The sequence below is a fragment of the Penicillium diatomitis genome, assembly GCF_028827545.1.
Source record: "Penicillium diatomitis strain IBT 30728 chromosome Unknown utg000004l_segment0_segment0, whole genome shotgun sequence".
Lineage (NCBI taxonomy): Eukaryota > Fungi > Ascomycota > Eurotiomycetes > Eurotiales > Aspergillaceae > Penicillium > Penicillium diatomitis.
The window spans coordinates 2,652,259-2,668,268 of NW_026623176.1; the positions used below are offsets into that span (position 1 = coordinate 2,652,259).

Below are 16,010 nucleotides of genomic sequence, written 5' to 3' on the forward strand. Positions count from 1 at the left end.
CTCAGGTACTCGTCCCCGGTGGATGAGATCCAGCTCCAGATGTTGAACTTTGTCAAATTATGACACAAAATGCCTTGATGTTTGCCCTTTGTACCTACTGATAAAAGAGTTTGAGAATACAATCTGATGCAACTTGTCGATCTATCTTGACTCACTTTGTAAATGAAGTCAGTCTCTCAGGGCCATAAGAGTCGTTGAACCTTGGTACCCCCAAGCAACCTCCTCAGGTTCCACTCCATAATCGTATTGACTTCCACAAAGAAACCTTAACTGTACTCTGGAATATCCTTGTAGCATCTAGTCTGGGCTCGCCACGATGGCGGTACTCGCAAGTTGCGGTCCTATATCGGACTCTCTACGTTTTATGTCAATACCCTGAGGCTTTGTGCTGAAGAGGTATGAAAGTTACCTAACAGACTACCAGTGGCAGGCCTGGCACTGGCAATGATTACATACGTAATCGTGTGTTTTAAGCCGATATCTTGCGTTTCAAATGCACGTTAGCTGGTCCTGAGCGCAATTGCCATACACTCGCAGGGCACGTTGATCAGAGTCAAGATTGATACCCCCGCAAAATTCAAGGGGCAGATGAGTTCGCCAGAAAATTCCTGATCATGGTCTACAACGCTGTGGACTCAGCACGCTTACAGCGTTGCGTAGCATATCAGTGACTTGAAGGTATGTAGCCATATTCAGATCTTTCTTCGTTACTGGCGGTATTAGTTTATATGACATGGGAACGATACGATAGTACATGAAATCATAGGCGGGTAGATGCCCTGAACTTCCGTTTTGAGTGCGACTGGCTCATCTATAAGCGTTAAGGGGGCCAATTCATAACGACGCCCTTGACCACTTCCCTCGTGCCCGGATCCGCCTTCCAAAAACGTAGAAGAGATACGGGATCGGAATCAAAGCGACCGATATGAACCCCAGGATACTAGCTGCCCAAGGCACGCCCAGATTATGGAACATGGCGCTCGTGAAGAGCGGGAAACAGCCTGCAAACACCGAGCGCAAAAACGTATTTGCAGCGATTGCGCTAGCCGAGGTCGTTTGAAATGTGTCGATGAGATAGTTCAACGCCGCCTGGAAGATAGTGAAGAATCCAAAGCCCATCATCACGGCACCGATGATGGGACCAATCCAATGGATGTGCTTTGGACTTGTCCAGCCGAAGACAAATAGCCCTGCTGCAAACATTACAGAGCCAATCATCATGGGCGGCAATCTTGCCTCGGGCACGGCGCGGTTGCCGTTGGCTTTGAAACGCTTGAGATAGAAGCGCTGGTTGGACAGGTTGATGACGGCACCGATGAGGATGCCCACCAGGTAGCCGAGGAAAGGAAGAGCGCCGACCACTTGGTTCCATCCACGGATCTCTTGAAATACAATGGGGAATGCAGCCAGGCTGAGGTAGAGAATTCCGTAGACGAAGGATGCGTACAGTGCGACCAAGAAGCAGATGGGAGTAGCAAGGAGTTGGAACGGCCGGACCAGATATTTGTTCCCGAGTTCTTTGAGCGTCACGTCCCATTCTTCGTGTCGAGCATGAAGAGCCCAGTTGCCGGTCTCAAAGCGAAGTCTTCGAGCCTTGTAGACTAGCAGTACTGGTGGGTAACTTTCGTCAATGAAGATGAGATCCAAGGTCAAAAAGAACATCATCATGATTCCAGTGATCTAAGGGATGCGTTAGTGGACCGAGCCGCGTAGATTACCGATAGAGCATCGGTGGCCGTTTAGAGTGCTCAACTCACATATTCGGTCCATCGCCAATGCAGGTAGCTTTGAACAATAGCGCCTCCAACAATGGGGCCCAACACGGGGCCTCCAACCACAGCCATGGCGTATCCGACAATTGCGGCACCTCGCTGTTCTGGGGTCCAGATGTCGCTCAACACACCACCGGTATTTGTCACCGGCGCGGAGCCAAAAAAGCCCGTAAAGAAGCGCGTCAACATGATGGTCTGGAGATCCTTGGCAGTGGCTGTGCCAAATGACATGATTGCTGCGATAAAATATGGAGCCAGCACAGCTGGTTTGCGGCCATAGACCTCGGAAAGAGGAGCCCATACCAGAGGACCGAGACCCAATCCGAACAGGAGGAGTGACGTTCCTAGAGTCGATACCTCCAGAGACACCCCAAACTGCTGGCCGATTTGTTTCTGGCCTGTCGAGTATCTGGAAGCGAAAGAGGGTCATATCAGCAACGTTGTCCCTCGATCACTACCGGCCCATAACGGGGGACTTACATAGAACTAGCCCATGTCGCGCCTGCAAAAGTTCACTCAGTCAGACGCTGTCAATTCAACTCAACCATGAGAATCATCCAATGTGTTCACGCGCAATAGATTAAGAGCCACCTACCCATGGTCGTCAACCCATACAGCACCGTCGTCACGGCCTTCTTCTTAAATCCCCAGTTCAACGGTCGATAAGGGTCGTCTGGCCCTTCAAAGTCGACTATTACATCAGGGCTGGTCTTTGTATGCGACAGCGGATGCGTGAATTTGGCTGTTTGTCCCGGCTCTCGACTGCGAATGCGCGACACGATCGACTGTGCCCGTTGTTCAAGCACAGAAAGACCTGACGCGGCTGTGCTCTGCTTTTCGAGTGCCGTGTCTGTCCGCCTATTTGCTTCTTCCGAAGCCCGCGAATTGGTGTCTTGAGACTCAACGGACCCAATATCATCTGTTGAATTGGTCAAACGGTCATCGTGCCCTATAGGGTCGTGCGAGTGAGAATGAACGCTCATTGCAAAGTGCTCGACGTCGGCAGGTCAGACACCTCAACGTTGTGAGTTTAACTACAGTGTGTGTGTGTGTGTGTGTGTAGAGAAACCTTCTCTGCGCAGCGACAAAGGAGGAAACTTCTTGTTCGTCAGAGGGACAGAGAATGGCTAGTGTTGGGTGTGTGTCTTTTAGTTGCCGTGGATCAAATCGAGGCGATGAGAAACGTCATCGAACGACGCTCAATCTTGGACATGCGCTAAGATTGATGATAATAAATAATTTTGATGAAAGGAGTATTAGTCTGCCAAAGGGACACATCCCACTGCCTCGAACCTGAGACAGAATCATTCATAGGATTTCGTTCTTGTGATCATAAACGACGACATGCGGAATACAAATTTGCTCGCCCTTTTTTTCGGGGCCAGGACTCTCTGAAAATGCTTACAATCGGACGTCCGACACCGCTCGCGAGCCGTCTTATCCGGCGGCGCCACAGACGCGGTTGCGTCAAGGTCCGATGCGCAGGCCTTTTCATTGAAACCGAAGTGTGGGAATCTGTGGCGCTGAGCTACAGTTACCGATCGGCACTTGCCGTTGTCGGTTGAGATCTTTTCCGAGTCCAGATCGCATCTGGATGGTACGGATGTACATGTTTGCCGGGATAAGCGGTCCTGTCTGGACTTTATTCACACTGCACACTTCACCCACCCGCGGGCCTCGCGGAATATATTGCCCGCCCTGCCACGAAGCGGTGGTGGCCGTGGTCCGAAAATGGATCCGAGATTTGTACACTTGGATACTAGACAGGTAGACAGTAGAAACCACGAGACGGCGTCACTTAGAATCAAGTACAGTATCACGGTGTTCAAGTGTTGAATCTCTACGTATCAGGCTGCATGAACACCTGGCGGAATTGCCTGACCTTGATCGACAAAGCTCGTCCAGGTACTACTATGTTGGTGTGTTGCGGAAGATTGAAACGTGGGTGTTGAATGATCAGGTGGAGAGGAAAGTAGAGAATAACGAACAGAAAGAGACGACGATGACAGACGTATTGTTGCCTCGCGCCCTCGAAAATACCACAACGCCCATCCTCTCTGTGCAAAAAAAAGACAAAAGTGACTTCTCTATGTAGTATGATGCGTGACGAACTAGACCGTGATAGCAACATGGAATTTTCTTACCCTCGCGGCACGAAGCAAAGTTGCGTTAGTTGGCAGGATGCAGAGTCTCCCATTGCTGAACAGCTTCGATAGCGGCCGTGACCTTCAGACCGATACGCGCATCCAGCTCATAGCTCTCCCAGCGCGCTGCGTGGTCCAGATGCGCCTTGCAGGTCGCCACCAATTTGCGCTCCGCTGGTCGGTCCGTGGGCTTCTCTGAGAGCTTATGCAAGGACTGGTAGGTTGGACGCTCCATCCAGACATTCGCAGCCATCTCGAAATGGGCCGCGGGTAGAACCCAGTCGTCCTTCAAATGACCCTTGAAGATGGATTTGTCGTGTGGAAGTACTTTGGTCTGAAGAACCTCTTTGGCTTCGTCGTATTTGTGCAAAGATCGCAGCACCGCTGCTCTCAAGAGCCCCAAAATCGCTTTATCTTCTTGTCCCTCGCGAGTCCAAGTCTTGTTCTCACTGCTTTCACACCAAGCCAGGCGCGCAAGAGAATCTTCCAGTTGGCTGGGTGTCATGCGACTGTGACCATTCCAAAAGAAGATCATTTCCTCGACTGGGTCCACGCCGATGGCGTCAATGAGATCAACCTTCCATTCCTTGGCGCGGGCCTCCCATTTGGCAATCTTGCGCGTAACAAAGACATCGAAGGGCAGCTGGCGCGCCATGAATCGCTTCTTGCCAGCCAACGGAGGAGCTTTGCGGATATACTCTCTGGCTTGAGTAGCGTGTTCTTCTGCCTTCTTAGGATCGCTACGAAGAAGTTGACGGTACTCTGCCACATGACAAGATCCGGCAATATAGTAGTACAGTGATCGAGACCACGAATTGAGTTCCACACACTGAGAATCACTGTCAGTCAGCTTGTGTGTTGAGAAATAGAATGCAGACGCCGCCAATACACACATGGCAGCTGAAGGATTCAAGAACATACCTCGATGAAAGCAGACGAGCACACGTTGTTTTTGTGCAGGAAAAGAGCATTTAGACTCTTCTCAAACACACACAATGCCTCGACTTGCTTGAGTGCGCTGCTAGAGCCATCACAAAGCGTATCCAACGCACCATCCAGGTCTTTGTTCGCGCCCTTCATCCGCGACTCCTCCAAAAGCCAAAGTCTACTATTGGGGAAGCGAGACCGCATTTCGGTAAGCAACTCCGTCAATTTCTCCCGAGGGTAGATTTCCAGATCTTCCCCTGGAATCGGATCCGGCATAATATCGCAATATCGTACAAATCCGTTGTAATACCCAAGCAATGCCAGCGCTGCCATGGCTCCGATGATGTTGTGGAACTTGCTGGCTTGCCACAGCATTCGCAAGCCTCGCTGCTTGTCACCGTGGAATCCGATAATCGAGAGCAGCTTGCTGAAGGCAGGAGGAACCATGGAGATCAAGAGCAACAGAATGCCGAAGCAGAAGTTCGCACCTGAATGCACAAATGTGTCGATCTCATTTTGGAAGATGTCCGAATCAGGATCATGATTGATGATCTTGGATGCACCGGGCGTGGAGGTGCCCGGTGTGGATGGGCCAGACGCGATGTCTGCGTCGGCGCTGATCTCCAACTCGGACAATCCGGGTGACAGGACGTCCTCAGCCAGCGGGGATCCCACGGAAATGGGAGTCGCTTTGCCGGACAGGTCACTCGCCGAACGCGCAAGCTTAGCGTGAGGACTGGTAAGGCTTGTCTTGGATAGGCCCTTCGAGCTCTTCAAGAGGCTTCGCCTAGCTTCATTCTTTTCCATGAAGCTGGCCTCCATTTTCAAGATCGCATCTAGCGCAATATAAGCTTTTCGCATGCGATAGAACCCCTTGATACTTTCGGTAAGGCTCTCGTTGAGAACACCCACGACCGCACCCATCAGCTGGGCGATTGCCTGGCACAATGCATATTCGCTCCCGGGTGCGTAGATCTCGGAGCGGTAAGAATTCGGAGCCTGGGATCTGTGATGAGCTCGTTGTTGGTCGCTGGCCGCCGACGACTCTGCTTCACTCAATCGCTCGGACGCTAGAAAAAAAAGTCAGCGCTAAGGACCTTTGGTTGGTGCTTCACAGAGCAAGAGTCTCGGACCTTGGCGCATAAACTCTTGTTCGAAGCCGAGGGTGGCTCGGACGAACGCCACCATGCCCCTTCCGAGCTGTGTGCCGTATGTCAGCGATGTGTTCTTCCATGTTCCATATATACGGCCCATGTGCCTCCGCTGAAAGTCAAGCGAGCAGGATGCGCACATTGTGAAAGGTCGATGTTCCCTCGGCGAGGCCAGCCTCGGCACTGTCGACATCGTCATTCAAAATGAAAGTCGCGGCTATCGATGAGGAGACATTGATCAGTATGGGTGTGGCATTCCAAATCGACGACGGATTGTTCACGCTTACCTCTCATAGCCTCCTCCACTATTTCACATCGAAGATCTTCATGTTAGCCAAGACTCGTTCTCATGTGCGCCAGCGCAATTCCACAGTTGCATTTGTCAGTGTCCTCCACACCAACTCCTATCTTCAGAATCGAAGGGCTTCACATACAATCCTTCAACTCGACCAGCGAGTCTAGCGATTGGGTTGAGGCGTTGGCAGCCTTCTTCCCGTACAGCCACGACCCCACACGCAACATGATGATCGCCGTGTACTGCGGGAAGGTGTCGGGAGGCTAAATTCCACGAGGGGCCCGAAAATAGAACAGATCAAGGGTTTGGTCGGAGATGCAGCTGTCAAGATACGGTCCTTTCCACTGCAACGACAGACCGGCAGAAGGAAAGAGAGAGAAGGAAGAGACGGAATGGGGAGAACGTGAATAATCCTATTCGCGGACCACAACGGTTTACCGGGAACGGTCTGCTCGTGTGGAGAGAAGTACTGCCGGTGGCGATAAAGTAAAAATCAGAAAATCAGAATGGAGGAAAGTCGATTCTGATGAAAGTCGGGCGAAAGTATTCAAAGAATCATGTTTGCCTGGAGAGAATTACCATAGGCACAATATGTAAGTTACTATGTAGTAGTGATGGTAATCACCTGTTAGCAATTGAGCACTCACGAACCGTCGCAGCCGTGGAGCCACGCAGAGCAGGAAATTCGGAGCCTCACAGCCTCACAGCCCCGGCATGGATGGTGGTAGCCTCAAAACTCAGCGCAACTCACACCGGAGGTCAGGTTTAGGCGGAGGCCGCGCTCGAGAACCCACGGACGGCGTATCGCTCTTTAGCCTCCACAGTCAACACATGGCGGGCGGCCTCGATGCGGGCAGCGTAACTCGGAGATATGCTCGGAAAGGTTGCCGAGCATTAGGAGCATTATTCAGGAGAATGGATTCCCATAATTGTCCGATCGCTCACAGTACATGAGTCAGTACAATAGTAGTAGTTAGTGATCACTTCGCCCTCTACATACATTTTGACTATGAACAATTCAGACACGAAGATACGATAGATCTACAAAGACCTGAACTCGATCTTTTTCCTAGATCTAGCTTCGTCCCCTTCGGCGGAGATCATCGACAAATTTACCATCTCCAACATTGAAGTACTTTTTCATCTTCCCATAGCTGGCTGGGTACAATGTACAATGTACCTTGTAAGTTATTAACTAGTAGGTACCTTAGTATAAGCAGGTAAGTATGCGGTCAAACCCGTACCTCCGAGTCTCCGATCGTCTCTAAAGTCTAAGGTGCACTGCTCTCTCCCAATTATGGTGGCCTGAGGCTACACATCCTCCGCCGCGCCGCCAAGATGGGAAGCTCACAACAGCATCAACCACATATTCCATCATCTCCTCTCCATCACCAAGTCAAGCACAATCTCCCCACAAGCAGCATTCATATTCTTTCAAAATACGCCACAACCAAAGTCCTGAAAATACCAAGTCCGTCGTTCCCACCGTGCTCGACTCGTCTCGCGACCCTCACATAATCATCCACCATGTCCAATTCCAATCAAGCTCAGACCAACGCCGAGGTCGCCGAGCAGCCTCAACAACAACCCAAGCCTCAAGTACTAGAAGAGGATGATGAATTCGAAGACTTCCCCGTCGAGGGTAAGATACTTTGCTTCGCCACTGAGCCCAGGTACTCTGTCTCAAGCGATGGACATGCGCTGACCATCCCGCCCTTGCCTACCAGATTGGCCCCAGGAAGAAGCCGAGCAAAATGCTGGGTCGGCAGCAAACGGTGGCAACGAGCATCTCTGGGAAGAGAGCTGGGATGACGATGATGCTGCGGAGGACTTCTCAAAGCAGTTGAGGTATGTAATGCACCGTCAACAAATGTCCTTTGAGGAGTGGTCCCGCGGCGCCTGAAGACTCGGAAACACCCCGATGCTAATACTGGACACGCATCACACAGAGAGGAGCTCAAGAAAGTTGAGGGATCAAACTAGATAACACGAGACCAATGAAACGCATTACTATACGAGGTTCCCTCGGCGAACCTTTGCCCAACGTGAGGCTTACATCTACCGGGCGCTACTGTGCTTTTCTACAATCAGCTTACGCATACCGCTCCGTATTCTTCTTCACTTCCCCATAGTCATACTATCTTCTGCGGATTGATACAAAGTTACAAAAATTGCTGGTGACAGTGCCTATAGCGGCCTCGAGCTCAAGGACTTCTACTCTACACCTCTCTCGGCATGGCTCTAGCAGAGAGAAACGCATCTAAGGAAGGCATCTGGGCACCCATAGCGCCACTGTCTATCTAAAATCAATCGGCATTTACCGTTCCTCTTGCAATGAACAATGTAGGACTGGGCACTATGGGGACACAGCTCTGCACCTGAGCCTCATCGAAGCGGGCCCCGTTTGTTGACAAAGCAATAGAATTGATACCCAACTACGCTCCAAAAGTCGGTTTGATTTTAGTCGTTCGTATATTCTTCTTAGCTTCTCAGCACGCCTGCTCATAGCTTCGGTCGTGTATCTGATACGAAACAAACTTAGTCTTAGCTTGATGAAATGAGATTCTTAATGAGGACGGGCACCGGTGAACAAGGAAAGTTTTGTGAATTTATTGCAAAATTCCCAGCTATGTACATTAAAGATTCGTGAAAAATGGGTCTTCGGTCAAGTTCAGGATGAGGGTTGCAGCTTCTCTCCCTTCACTGTGACACACGTCGTTTACTTACTGGACAGCGCAGCAACACCGGGGAGCTCCTTGCCCTCAAGAAGCTCAAGGGAGGCACCTCCACCAGTGGAAACGTGAGAGAGCTTGTCCTCAACGCCATACTTGGCAGCCACGGTGGCAGTGTCACCGCCACCAATGATGACGATGGAGCCGGACTGAGCAGCCTTGACAGCGGCATCGAGAGTCTTCTCGGTACCGTTGGCGAAGGGCTTCATCTCGAAGACACCGGGGGGGCCGTTCCAAAGGATAGTCTTGGCCTTTCCAATGACCTCCTGGTACTTCTCAACGGACTTGGGGCCAACATCGAGACCCATGAAGCCATCGGCAATACCCTCGGCGTCGGTGGCAGCGCCGACCTTGGCATCAGCAGCGAACTTGTCGGCAGTGACGTAGTCGACGGGCAGAACAATCTCGACGTTGTTCTTCTTGGCCTTCTCGACGATCTCGCCGACAATCTTGCTGCCAGCCTCATCGAAGAGGGAGTTACCAATCTTGACGTTCTCGAGGGTCTTCTTGAAGGTGAAGGCCATGCCACCGGTGATGATCAGACTGTTGACCTTGGGGAGCAGGTTGTCAATAAGCTGGATCTTGTCGGAAACCTTGGCACCGCCGAGAATGGCAAGGAAGGGGCGCTGAGGGTTCTCAAGGGCCTTGGCGAAGTACTCAAGCTCCTTCTTGACGAGGAAGCCGGCGGCCTTCTGGGGAAGATCGACACCGACCATGGAGCTGTGAGCACGGTGAGCGGTACCGAAGGCGTCGTCTGATGAATTGGTCAATGTGAGTAGAGCAAAGATGCTTCACGGCAGTTTTGCCACTTACTGATGTAGATGTCACCAAGAGCAGTCAGGCCCTTGCGGAATTCGGCAACCTTCTCCTTGTCAGCCTTGACCTTCTTACCCTCGGCATCCTTGGAGGAGCCCTCCTCCTCGGCGTGGAAACGCAGGTTTTCCAGCAGGATAACCTGACCACCGGTGGCCTTGTTAACGGTCTCCTCGACCTGAGGGCCAACGCAGTCCTCGGTGAAGATGACGTCCTTGCCATCCAAAAGCTTAGAGAGCTCAGCAACGACGGGCTTCAAGCTGTACTTGGGGTTGACCTTGCCATCGGGACGGCCGAGGTGGGACATCAAGATAACAGCCTTGGCACCATTGTCAATAGCGTACTTGATGGTGGGAAGAGCGCCAACGATGCGCTGGTTGTTGGTGATGTTCTTCTCGCCGTCGAGAGGGACGTTGAAGTCGACCTATAGAGCGAGAACATCAGCAATTGGAGATTGCTTGAATATTGCTTGACTATGCATGATTTATGGCCATACGCGAATCAGGACACGCTTGTCCTTGAGGTCGACATCCGTGATGTTGAGCTTGTTGGAGAGAGACATTTTCGGGAGATTTCTGTAAATGTATGATGTCATGTAAGCGCCAGCTGTTCTCAAGCTCGTGGATTTGTGCATCTCGTTTTTCATACCTTCGAGAGTCTTCGATATATGTGGCAGGTGAATTCCAGTGCCAGTAAGACGAGATGTATGAAATTGAGCTAAGGGGAGGAGCAGATTTAATTAGGCTCGGTGAGTCGCGACGAGAAGGATGGAGGGGCTCGTGGAGGGGTGGGGCCCGCCGGTGAAGGGGGACTGCCGCATCGAGCTCCGTGTCCATCCATCAAGGTACCTGGTAGCGATGGATCCCAAAACACTTACTCTGAATGTACAAGGTCAATCCGGAAGACATTCCTAGGTGTGCAGTTTCTTCAGGTCCGGAGAAGTAGGTAGCTTATCAACTATGCCTACATGTACACAAAAGTAACCCGACCTTATCCGGAGACAGGAATCGGGCTGATGCGGGACTGATGTCAGAGATTCCGTACGATGCGGAACTGGCCGGGGATTCTGGGGTGAGACTACCTGGAACATGTGGAATTGGGTACTAATAGCCTCGGGAAGGTGAATCTCATGCTTCTCTTGTTAAAAAGCACGTGCTGAGTAGACGCGATCCCAGACACACTAGTGATCCTTGGGGGTGGGAGATTGCTAGGTATCAATCCTTCATTCTTTTCAGAGAGATAAAACCATCAATTGGACTACGGGTGCTTATTTCAGATCGAGGCAGAAGCATAACCAGCATTAGCCTCATCTTGCTGCACCGCTGCAGTGATGGGCCACAAAGACAGAAAACTTTCAGGAAGCAAGCCAACCCGATGTGAAGCACAAAGAACATGCAGGACCTGGTAGCAAGTTTCACTTCGAACATGACACGATATCTCGAGTGGCCTCGGGACATCCGTGTCTGCCAATAGCAGAGTATAGGCCCAGACTCAAACGACGAAAAGACCTTCGTCCTGGCTGATGACCAAATGCAATTCGTGTTATCATAACATTCACCCCGGCGAGCGAATCAAGCCTCCTCGGCGGAGTTCGTCAAGGAAAGGTATGCGGTCCACGCGATACCAACTGAAGAGACGAAAGGCTGGCATAAAGCATGAGCATCAAAAATGATTACCACTTCGTTTGGTATACTTACAATCTGGAATTGAATGGGGATGACCCGAAAGTTGAGAATCTGCACTGCGGGCCAGAGAACAAAGTTGGCCTTCAACGTCGGCAAATATACGTCTCGGAATTTCTGGGTCAGTGCTCTCCTGCCTCCGCCTTCGGCAACGGTCATAAAGGTGAAAAAACATCCCAAACCTAGCCGGTTGTTAACTGGGTTCATCTTCTCAATGAGAGGCACAGAGTGCCGGGATCGAGCTCTTACCGAAAGGGGCGAATATTAACTGGTCAAAAGCAACACGCTTCAACACCGGAATACTAGGGTTCATCTTGGTGAGGGGGAAGGCGCGAGACAGGAAGCCGAACCACTGGAATTGGATCGGGGCCATGAAGAAGCCGTACGCCATGAATCGAGTGACACGCTCAAAGTCAAACGGCGCCGGAGAGTGTATCGTGGCGCCAAGTTCACCGAGCGCTGGGTGTCTGCCTTTGTCCAGGTCCTGAAACTCGATGGAGATGAAGTCGCGGTTCTCGGGAGTGCCCTGTGCTCTCCGAGTTTGGACGGCTGTGATCAATTGTGCAACTGTATCAGCGACGCCTCCCAACACCTGCCCGGAAAGTTTGGCAGTTAGTTTAGCAGTTTTATGAGACGAGATCATCGTAGACGTCGTTTCGGAGAAGGAGAGCTTACGGCGTTGGTGACCATCGTTGTGAGCACTATCACGGCAAGTTAGTTCAGACACGCTCCTTCCGTCAGGATTGTTTGCATTTGATGGTGCAGCAGGTCTTACCCGGCTTTTCGGCATAGTACGAGTTGAATTTGCTGGCAATGCGCGCAGCAACCGCCATCTCGATGATGAAGATTAATGTATGTAGGAGTGGCTGCAGGCAGCAAGGTCAGACAACAATCAAGGGCCCTGAGGCGCACATAGATCGCGCGGTCTAAAAGGCGAGAAACGACGAGACATACCACGCGACCATAAATATAACGCCTGTTCAGTCCGTCTAGGACTTTGCGTTTTGTTGCGGTGATCATGGCGACCTAGGCGAGCGGAAGAACCGGTTTATGGGTGGTTCAAGGGGAGCGAGTTCCGCCCTTAGGGCTGAGCGAACCAGGCAGGGAAATCACGCGCAGCTATGATGCAAATCGAGAAAGAGGCCAGAATCCCGGTGTGCTTCAAAGTGGACCGACAACTGGCCGAATCTTCGGGATTGACTTGGAATGCCGGTCAATGGAGTGAAGGCGCGGACGGCAGAACTTTGACACAGGAGTTTAGTGGAGGTTCTATGGACCTCAGACAATGACGATGCAGAGGTGAACTCCGCTTTTTTCAACCGGGTGAGTGGCTGGACGACTGAGAGTGCCTCATCAGCAACTGATGAGGTCAACGGTGGGTAGAGGCAGGTACCTGGGAGCCGGTGACCGAGGCCACATGACTCGAAAGACCGGCAATGGCATCACCGGATGGTACTTGGAAGGTACCTAGACTCTACCTTCAACTCCAATGACACCATGCGAGAAGAGAGAGATCAGACATGCATCGCCCGGACGCGGTGGAATTATGAGAGTTTCTGCAGGGAAGCTACAAGCCACGCGCTTGAATGAGCTACTAAGGCACTGGACTACTTAGAATTCGTATGGCGCAGGCAACCATCTACGCCCTACGGGCATCGAGGCTGCCACTGCAGCTGGAAATTAGTTACTTCCAGCATGATACACGGATTGATACGTTAGAGGTCACTGGACACTGAACAGGGCTGTCTGAAGTGCTGGGGTTCTTCAGTCAGTCTCACTCGATTCGGACGACATTGGGTACCTGTAAGCGGATGATCGTGGACACTTCAGCAGTCCCGTCACGTGTCTGAACGGGGAGTTTGAAGGTGCGTGGCTCCACGTCCCACCCCTGCCCCCTCCGCATCCACAGCACGGGTCGAAGTAAACCTTCGGTCAGTATTCGAACTTATCTTGTGTTCTTCAAGAGGTCAACGCTTCAATTCCATACATATAGATCAACCCCTTCAAACTCACGTTGAAGCGAAATTGCGGACCGGTGACTTCCCCTACAACCGCAATCGCTAATGTAGTACCAGTCGAGTGTTTCACCCGTGTTAAATTTTGTCTCGCTTTCGATTGGAAGCGGTTGCAGCTTCCCCCTGATCAATATACATCTCTGGAATCGACCTCATCCGCCAGCCTCCAACAGACGGTATGGAGGGGGCTGAATAGAAGCCGATCCCACTACCTATGTACTGGAGGTGTGCCCAGGTCTTCGAGGTAGGTGCTCATCTGGAATTGAAGGCCCACGGGCTGAAATGGGTGGATGGAATCGGTATAATACATGATCACATTGTATAGTACATAATGCATCTACCTCCAATTTACATTCTCGAAGACCAGAAACTCGTCACGAGCCTGTGCGCAGCTGCTCGTCGGCGAGAATATCTGGCAAATCTCGAATGTCCGTTGTCTCATTTGTGTTCAAATCTACTAGGCGGACAGCTTCCAAATGAAGAGGACCAGTCGCGAGAGGTAAGAGTTTCAGCTCCGTAGAGTGGCAGGTGCCGGGTAAGAGAGGGCTAGGTAGTCAATTTGGTTAGCGCCATGCTCGTCTGAATGGCTGAATTGCACAGAATTCGGTTCTCTTGTGGTACTCACCCAACCCGAATGTCAGTGCTCAAACTAATCAATTCCGCCTCCTGACCCATGATGGCCTTTTGCTTCGCGTGCACGATATTCTCATCTGTGACAGCCTCTGCTACAAGGTCTTCCTTTCGACTTGCGATTGACGATGATGACGGCCGCGCTACATGCCCTCTCGGGTCAACCCGTTTTCGGCGAGGAATTGCAATGAGTGCGAACTTCCGCGGTGCAGTTGAACGATTGACGATAAATACATCCCACGAGAAGGGTATCCCAACCGGAACGCGAGTGGGACCAGAAAAGGAAATGGTCACCCCTGCGCCAGTGACCGAGTACGCGCGCTCTCGAAGCGATGGACGACTATTGGGATGCGACCCCGTCCCCACATTGGCCTGGGGCATGGGCAGGCTGGTGGGCCGGTTATTCCTCTGCAATGCCTGGCTTGGACCTCCGAAGATAGGGTTTAGTGGCAATGAGAAGTCGACATTAGTGCGCCACTGCATGGTGACACGAGGCTTGCAGTCGTCAGCCAGAAGAATGACTGCTCCGAGTGAGATGTCCAGCATGCTCATCATGGCAGTCGATGAAAGATTCGTCTCTGGCCCGTATTCCGGCGTAAGTTTGTACATGAGAGTCACGTCATCTCGGGGACGACAGGCCAACGGAAGCTTAAGACCCTGTACGGCGGACAAATCCTCAAGGGTGCCTTCTGACAAACGAACCTCTGCTTGATCGAAAACAACATCGCAGCTCAGGTAGGGGGTCACCTCGAAATCGAGGCTCGCAACGGTAGTTGGAAGACCACTGTAGATATTCAATCGAGAGTAACGGATCCTAGCACTTGCTGCTGGAACAACACGAAATGGTCGCCCGTGTTGCTGCCGGACGTTGTAGATAGGGTCCTCCGAGGCTGTCGTTGGTACAACACGCAGCAATCTCGAAGCAGGAAGAAAGGGCTCTTTCTGGGCGAGCGATCTGTCACCTGATAAAGATTGGAACACATTTGTTGAGGCGGGCACGAGGGGAGGAAGGTAATCATCGTCGGGATACTCTTGTTGTGTAGTTTCGGAAGGATTGAGACTCGTTGAAGCGATGAACAGCAGTGATGGGTTCGAGAGACGATTACGGGGCCGCTCTAGACATATGTGTGTCAGCTTGTGGTAATGGATGGGGAGGCGTGATGCACATACTCAAGAAGGCTTCTATGTTCCAGATTAGGTATACGTGGTTTCCCGTTCCTTCCTCGCAATCAAACTCGTTGAATATCACCAAGGGCTCCTCTCGCGGATCGACAGATCCAGAAAAGATGATTTCTCGAGCTTGCGACGGGTTGTCCACCACAGTCTCGGCAGGGTCGACTGCAAACACATCCAGTCGGACTTCGAGACGCGGGAGGTAGTGCTTCAGGAATTGATCCGTACAGTTCGACAGTCGCAAGATAATGCGTACAGGGAGTGACTCGTCTAGAGTAGCGTGAGCACTTGTCGTACAGCGAACGGTGTCGGTTCAAGGCCGTCAAATACTGACCAAAGAATAGTAGAGACCTTTGACATATCGAGGAGAGAATTGAGGGTAGATCGTCCGCTCCGTCCTCCAATGCTGCGGTCAATGACCTTCCAACGTCGAAATTCGCAGCATGAGGTACTACTGTATCGAGTAAAGCATGCCGCAAAAACTCGCCCGGGGTTTCGAGGCTAGGCATTTGGGAATGATCATACAGCTTGCGACAGATGTCCAGGAGCTCCCCCGACACCGCCGACGAATTGCGGGCAGCAAGGTAGCTAGCGATAACTTACGGGTACCTCCGATAAGGAGGTTAATGCAAACTGCGCAAACAGCTCGGCATAATTCATGCGCCTCTCTTTTCGC

General features: G+C 51.6%; 6 protein-coding genes across 6 annotated transcripts; 1 reads left to right on the forward strand and 5 right to left on the reverse strand.

The window, feature by feature from the left end:
* Nucleotides 1-834: 834 nt before the first annotated feature.
* Nucleotides 835-2,755, reverse strand: N7539_004190 (MFS transporter; the record flags this gene model as incomplete). The annotated part of the gene is made up of 4 exons (XM_056933792.1): nucleotides 835-1,680; nucleotides 1,758-2,181; nucleotides 2,253-2,274; nucleotides 2,368-2,755. The coding sequence occupies 4 exons, from the start codon at nucleotides 2,753-2,755 to the stop codon at nucleotides 835-837; spliced, it is 1,680 nt and encodes a 559-aa protein (XP_056791333.1).
* A 1,186-nt stretch (nucleotides 2,756-3,941) lies between these two features.
* On the reverse strand, nucleotides 3,942-6,516 carry N7539_004191 (TTC39/IML2 family protein; the record flags this gene model as incomplete). Its single annotated transcript, XM_056933793.1, has 6 exons — nucleotides 3,942-4,745; nucleotides 4,838-5,913; nucleotides 5,977-6,043; nucleotides 6,135-6,211; nucleotides 6,282-6,299; nucleotides 6,429-6,516. The coding sequence occupies 6 exons, from the start codon at nucleotides 6,514-6,516 to the stop codon at nucleotides 3,942-3,944; spliced, it is 2,130 nt and encodes a 709-aa protein (XP_056791334.1).
* A 1,300-nt stretch (nucleotides 6,517-7,816) lies between these two features.
* N7539_004192 (proteasome regulatory particle lid subunit SEM1) lies at nucleotides 7,817-8,192 on the forward strand (the record flags this gene model as incomplete). Its single annotated transcript, XM_056933794.1, has 2 exons — nucleotides 7,817-7,931; nucleotides 8,017-8,192. 2 exons carry the CDS (start codon nucleotides 7,817-7,819, stop codon nucleotides 8,190-8,192), a joined length of 291 nt encoding a protein of 96 aa, XP_056791335.1.
* An 816-nt stretch (nucleotides 8,193-9,008) lies between these two features.
* pgkA (phosphoglycerate kinase pgkA) lies at nucleotides 9,009-10,396 on the reverse strand (the record flags this gene model as incomplete). Its single annotated transcript, XM_056933795.1, has 3 exons — nucleotides 9,009-9,775; nucleotides 9,835-10,258; nucleotides 10,331-10,396. 3 exons carry the CDS (start codon nucleotides 10,394-10,396, stop codon nucleotides 9,009-9,011), a joined length of 1,257 nt encoding a protein of 418 aa, XP_056791336.1.
* A 1,009-nt stretch (nucleotides 10,397-11,405) lies between these two features.
* Nucleotides 11,406-12,536, reverse strand: N7539_004194 (Mpv17/PMP22 family protein; the record flags this gene model as incomplete). The annotated part of the gene is made up of 6 exons (XM_056933796.1): nucleotides 11,406-11,477; nucleotides 11,532-11,698; nucleotides 11,766-12,108; nucleotides 12,192-12,217; nucleotides 12,292-12,382; nucleotides 12,471-12,536. The coding sequence occupies 6 exons, from the start codon at nucleotides 12,534-12,536 to the stop codon at nucleotides 11,406-11,408; spliced, it is 765 nt and encodes a 254-aa protein (XP_056791337.1).
* A 1,369-nt stretch (nucleotides 12,537-13,905) lies between these two features.
* N7539_004195 (TRAPP trafficking subunit Trs65 domain-containing protein) lies at nucleotides 13,906-15,843 on the reverse strand (the record flags this gene model as incomplete). Its single annotated transcript, XM_056933797.1, has 4 exons — nucleotides 13,906-14,077; nucleotides 14,157-15,276; nucleotides 15,332-15,604; nucleotides 15,669-15,843. 4 exons carry the CDS (start codon nucleotides 15,841-15,843, stop codon nucleotides 13,906-13,908), a joined length of 1,740 nt encoding a protein of 579 aa, XP_056791338.1.
* Nucleotides 15,844-16,010: the final 167 nt, after the last annotated feature.